This window comes from Atractosteus spatula, chromosome 4, assembly GCF_055471065.1.
Source record: "Atractosteus spatula isolate fAtrSpa1 chromosome 4, fAtrSpa1.hap1, whole genome shotgun sequence".
Classification (NCBI taxonomy): Eukaryota; Metazoa; Chordata; class Actinopteri; order Semionotiformes; family Lepisosteidae; genus Atractosteus; species Atractosteus spatula.
In genome coordinates, this window is record NC_142709.1 from 70,910,687 (window position 1) to 70,916,800 (window position 6,114).

Here is a 6,114-nt window from a genome sequence, read left to right on the forward strand (position 1 = left end):
CTTTCCTTTGGTTTCAAGGGACATATAATTATCTTTGCTCCTCAAGGATCTCCTCAATGACTTACACGTTTCTGCTTGTAAGTTTTAATAGCAGTAAAGATGAGTTTTTTGCTCTAGGTAAATTATGACCTATATAAGAAAGGATCCTAGTTTTTCTAGAAGAGGGAGCACCAACCCCCTGTTTTCCTGTTGGCCTCAATCAGTCTGCTTGTGTGTGGTCTCTCTATGTGTCTTGTTTCGACATTGATCCAGTGATGAAGCTGTATTCCGGTCTGTGTTTGTTTTTCATGCTTCGTAAAATATTGTGTCAAACTGAGGAATCCATTTGCAAGCTCCATGAAAAATCAGGTTTTGAAAAGCTGTACAAAAAAGGAGACATTACTATTGGAGGATTATTCCCCATCCATACCAGACTAACTGTAGTTGATAAGTCACTTAAATCCAAACCTCAGTACTTTAGATGTGAAGGGTAAGTATAAATGTAGATTCCCTAGGCAATTATCACGTTGGACAAGATAGCTCACTGTGTTTTAAAGGCTGTCACAATGGAAACAGCCTTGAAATGTGAACAAGCGAAGGAGTGTTGTAGAACTTCCTAAACTCCTACAAACGTGATCAATTATGACTAGGATTAATCAACAACAAAGGTTAAAGAGCTCAATGGTTTTTGTGTTACCAAAAAATCAAATACAACCTTCCTTTAAAAAAATATCACATTCTATGCAAATTTAATTGAACTACGTGCCCTTCTTTTTTGACAGGTTTTTTCCCGATTAGTTTGTATTTCAGGGGATTCCGCTGGGTGCAGGCAATGAGGTTTGCGGTGGAGGAAATTAACAACAACACCGAGCTTCTCCCGAACGTGACGCTGGGTTACGCCATCGCTGACACCTGCCTGACACAGCGGACTGCTCTCAGGGAGGCCCTGGCTCTGGTGACAGGAGAGAGGGAGACGGTGTCTGGCTCCAGCTGTGGACGAGCTCCAGATGTGCCCGTCATTATTGGGGATGCCAGCTCCTCTGGATCCGTGGTTATTGCCAGAACCCTGGGAGTCTTCAGAATTCCTATGGTGAGGGGGTTTGCCAGCAGAAAATAAGCCAAATTATGAAAATATTTCTCAGTAACTCCTCTCATGTTCAATCAGATTCTACATTTTCAGAAAGGCAACTGGTTTTCTGCCTTGTTCAGCTTAGTGCCGACACTGCCAGAAACCTGTTAAGCACATTATATTGCAATTTAGTTCCAAAAAATAAAAAATTAGACATACAGTAAACGTGGATCTTTTAATGTATCTGTCCATTCATACGTGTATACTGTATATACATATGATATTTATCATTAAAAATATAGACCCGCTCTACAACAATATTGTATTTATTGCTATAACAACTATATCTGACTAATATAATATATACAATATAAAAATAGTTGAGATTTGTGAAGTGACAATGTTTCAGCTCTTTAATTTTTTACAGGTCAGTTACTACGCCTCATGCGCATGTCTTAGTGACAAAAACAAATTCCCATCATTTTTCCGAACAGTTCCAAGTGATTATTTCCAGGCCAGAGCGATGGCCAAATTGCTGAAACGTTTTGGCTGGACCTGGGTGGGAGTCATAGCTGGAGACGATGATTACGGTAAATTTGGAATACAGATATTTCGAGAAGAAATTAAGAACTTTGATGTTTGCATTGCTTTTTCTGAGATCATTCCCAAGGTTTATACGAAGGAAAAAATATTGCAAATTGTCAGAACAATAAAACTCTCCACAGCAAAGGCAATTGTCACGTTTGCTATTGACGCAGACATCTCCATTATTCTGGAGGAAGTTGTGAATCACAACATCACCGGTAAGCAGTGGATAGCCACAGAAGCTTGGATTACATCTTCACTGGTCACGACCCCAAGGAATTTACACTCCTTGGAAGGGACTCTAGGTTTTGCACTGCGCAGGGCAGAGATTAAAGGACTCAAGTCTTTCCTGGAAAGAATTCACCCTGCTTCAGATCCTACTGATCCATTTATTCCCGAATTTTGGGAAACACTGTTTGGCTGCTCTTTAGCTCTGTTGACAGTAGAGCACGATCTCCCCCCATCTCCAATATCTAGGCCAAAGTGTACTGGTACTGAACGATTAGAAAACATTAAATCTACTTATAATGATGTCTCACAATTAAGAGCAACATACAACGTGTACAAAGCTGTGTACTCAATAGCTCTGGCTCTTCAAGACATGCTGCTCTGTGGCCCTGGAAAAGGTCCTTTTGAGAACGGAACATGCCCAGACATCACTGACCTCCAGCCATGGCAGGTATGAATGAGGTGTGCAGAGTGGAAATTTCATTTTATCTTTCAAAATAATGTATTTTTATTTAATAAGCTCCAATGAATTTGTTTTTAAGCTTGTTCACTATCTCAAAGAAGTACATGGTAACACACCTGTAGGAGAGAAGATATATTTTGATGAAAATGGGGATCCAGCAGCATCGTATGATATCATCAACTGGCAGAGGGAGGCAGACGGGTCGGTAAAGTTTGTGAAAGTTGGTCAGTTTGACGCATCGGAGGGATCTGAGAATGAGTTTAACATTGAGGAAGATAAAGTGGTTTGGACTGGAGGCCAGCGCGAGGTGAGGCTGGGCAGGTGTTGATATGTAAAAAAAATGCACTCATGTTTCAAACAATACAGCAGGTAAATAAGATTTGAACATGAAAAGATTAATAATGAGATGTTTTTGCATAATTATCAATTATCAATACATTTATACTGAAATTCCCTGCCTTACCCATGTAGATATGTACTGTACCTACTAAAAGCTGATATCCATAAAAAAACCATTGTATAAAATGCATAAAAATTTAAACCGTATGCTGTGCAGGTAAGTGTATGGAATAGTGGAATGGCATCAATATATAAAAAAGGACCCCACAGGCTATTAGAAGAAGAAGACCAGGTTTTGGTAACACATACTGTATACTGTATAGGAGAGGAAATGTCAACATAATAAAGAATTTACTGTACAAGTTTCTGTTCCACAAAATACCAAGTGTTGGGCTTATACATTAAAACTGGATTTTAATCTTTTCCAATATAAAGTCTATTCTGGGAGAGATGCTACAGTAATGATTTAGCAACACAAGTAAAATATTTTCTCTTGACAGGTTCCTCAGTCAGTGTGCTCTGAAATCTGCCTCCCAGGAACGTGGAAAGCTGCTCAGAAAGGAAGGCCAGCCTGCTGTTTCGACTGCCGGCCTTGTGCTGATGGAGAGATCAGCAATATTACAGGTCCACTGTCTACTTGATTTCCACACAACCTGGCTTCTGCTGTGATTACAGATTGCTGGGATTACCACACAGTCCTAAGAAGAACTGTGTTGTTCTTACATTTCTAAAGACGTGGCTTTCTCAGTGTGCGGAGCTCAGGGCCGTGGGGCTCCTTGCAGCACAAGTATTTGAAGGTAAAAATACTAATAAAAGCACATTTATTTGTTAAAATAATCCTAAGAATATTTCTTTCCTCTTTCAGGTTCTGTAGAATGCAAAAAGTGTCCACCCACATACTGGTCTAATGCCCAGAAAACAGCCTGTGTGCCAAAAGAGACCGAATACCTGTCTTACCAAGAGACCATGGGGATTATCTTGGCAGCTATTTCAATCGGCGGAGCTGCCATCACCGCCTGTGTGATTTGCACCTTCTTTCACTTCAGGGACACTCCGATCGTCAAAGCCAATAACTCTGAGTTAAGCTTCCTGCTCCTGGTGTCCCTGGTGCTTTGCTTCCTGTGCTCACTGGCTTTCATTGGGCAGCCTCTGCCATGGTCCTGCAAGCTGCGCCACACAGCGTTCGGGGTGAGTTTTGTCCTCTGCATCTCCTGCGTCTTGAGCAAGACGGTTGTTGTGCTGGTGGCTTTTCGCTCCACGCTTCCAGGCAGCAACATCATGAGATACTTTGGTCCTGTGCAGCAAAGAGCCGGCATTCTGTTCTGCACCCTGGTGCAGGTTTTAATCTGTGTGCTCTGGCTGACACTGTCACCACCCTATCCATCAAGGCTCTTGGAGCAGAGCGCAAAAATGATTCTGGAGTGCAACGTGGGCTCTGTGCTGGGATTTGCCTGTGTTCTGGGCTATATCGGCTGCCTGGCCTGCGTCTGCTTTGTCCTCGCATTTTTAGCCAGGAAACTCCCAGACAACTTCAATGAAGCCAAGCTCATCACGTTCAGCATGCTCATCTTCTGTGCGGTTTGGGTCACTTTCGTACCAGCTTACATCAGCTCTCCAGGAAAGTACACAGTAGCTGTTGAGATTTTCGCTATTCTGTCATCCAGCTATGGTCTTCTAGTGTGCATTTTTGTCCCTAAGTGCTACATCCTCCTGCTGAAGCCTGAGAGGAACACTAAAAAGCAGCTGATGGGCAAGGTGCCAGCTAAAACCAGTTCTTAAAATATCTGCATTAATGAAGATTTTAATTTAACTTGTTTTCACCTAATTGCATAAAATACTCCCTCCTTTTTATTTGGAAGCTTCTATAAGAATGAATAAAATATTCTATAAGAAATGTATCTAAAGGTTATGTTCTTCTCACCAAATCAATGTAACATTACCTACAGTACTGTATGTCCTTGTTTTTATTGCAGGATTACATAGGCACATGCTTTGTCACATGTGCATGTGAATCTCTCTTCAAACCCCCCTCTGAATGTGTTATAATGAGAGTTTGTGCAGTTACACAACATTACCTCAATCTGATACGCAATGAGAAGCTGAAAACAATCAAGAAATGCTTTGTTAAAGAAGTGAGTAGGTGGGGTTAAACCATCCATATTTTTTTGTTCTCACTGATTTATTAACACTTTCTGCTTCATCCCGTGTTTTTTTTTAAAGGATCATTTCTGAAGTACATTGTTTCTCATTTTGGCAAATATGTAAATCTTGTCCATTGTCTCCTTTGTTCTTTGTTATTTCTATTATTGTATTAACAACTACTGGCCCTCACAGATTGCATTGTTCTTAAAATAAATGAAGATCTGGTTTTCAAATAGTTTGCTGTATTTTTATTCTTTAGAGTCTTTGCAAGTATTTGTGAAATATCTATTTAAATAAAACAGGCCACTCTCTGCATGTAGCACCTTAGCATGAAAAAGGGAGATGTCACCTGACCCAGTCTTTTTATCTCGTACCTCAATATTGTCAGTCTTTCTCACCCAGTAATTCTCATTCCTTTTAAGGAATATGAGAGATAAATGCTTCATCATTCCCATGTTTTTTTAATGTGTATAAAACTAGTTCCCATAATAAATAAAAAATGTCACTAAAAATAAGTCTGTAAAGCCATTGAGAATGAGTGAAGTAAGACTTTGCAGTTAAGATATTTATTTTACTGCCAATTTTATAACAAAGTAAATCTGAATTTAGATCTCAAAGAAAAAAAAAATCTTCCATAAAATAATGCAGAAGCAAAATAATTGAACTCTGTTGTGACGTCACACTGATTGTGTCCCGAACCTGACTGAGCTTTATTGTCATATCATATTAATCACTTGCTGCAGAAAAACAGAGCCTTGACCCCAAAGGACCTGATGAAGACTCAGCTGTTGACTGATAATTAAAAACTGGTCTCAGGAGTCCCCGTCATGCAGGCAACATGAGAGCTGTCCTCGGCTCTGCAAGTCAGAAAAACAAACAGAGGAAAAGGTCAATGTTATAATCTTGTCAGTTACTGTATATATATTTGACTCATCAGTCATTATGTATAACATTTTCAATCACGTCCTGCTTTTGTCAGTGAATAACCATAAAAAGACAGTTTTACATTGGCAGGATTCTAAAAAGGTGTCAAAAACAGACTAGAAAGCCTGAGGCTCAATTCCACGCAAAGCAATTAATGAGAGCTAATCACTTACTCTGTTTTTAATTATTGTACACTGTGTCCATAAAGCACATATCTAGTAACTTCTCAATTTGAACTGTTGAACTTTGTTGACTTAAGACTCTCTTGTGACCTTTTTTGTAAGCCACTTCAAGCTATTGCTAGCTAAAGCTCGTGAAGTAAGGAGAAAGTAAAAACAGTATTGAATCTTCTTTTGAAAAGCAACCGTCTTTCATTTGGAAACGT

At 39.7% G+C, this 6,114-nt stretch overlaps 1 protein-coding gene across 1 annotated transcript; it reads left to right on the forward strand.

Moving 5' to 3' along the window:
- Positions 1-365: 365 nt before the first annotated feature.
- On the forward strand, positions 366-4,442 carry LOC148837124 (extracellular calcium-sensing receptor-like). Its single transcript, XM_088914274.1, has 6 exons — positions 366-469; positions 778-1,069; positions 1,476-2,312; positions 2,404-2,631; positions 3,164-3,287; positions 3,529-4,442. Exons 2-6 carry the CDS (start codon positions 812-814, stop codon positions 4,440-4,442), a joined length of 2,361 nt encoding a protein of 786 aa, XP_088770400.1. The 5' UTR covers positions 366-469; positions 778-811.
- The last annotated feature ends 1,672 nt before the right edge of the window (positions 4,443-6,114 follow it).

Bases quoted from the DNA above. Each gene is read 5' to 3' on its own strand.
- LOC148837124 (XM_088914274.1), top strand. From the start codon at position 812: ATGAGGTTTGCGGTGGAGGAAATTAACAACAACACCGAGCTTCTCCCG. The intron at 1,070-1,475 runs GTGAGGGGGTTT...AATTTTTTACAG, and splicing joins GAGTCTTCAGAATTCCTATG to GTCAGTTACTACGCCTCATG. The intron at 2,313-2,403 runs GTATGAATGAGG...TTTGTTTTTAAG, and splicing joins CTGACCTCCAGCCATGGCAG to CTTGTTCACTATCTCAAAGA.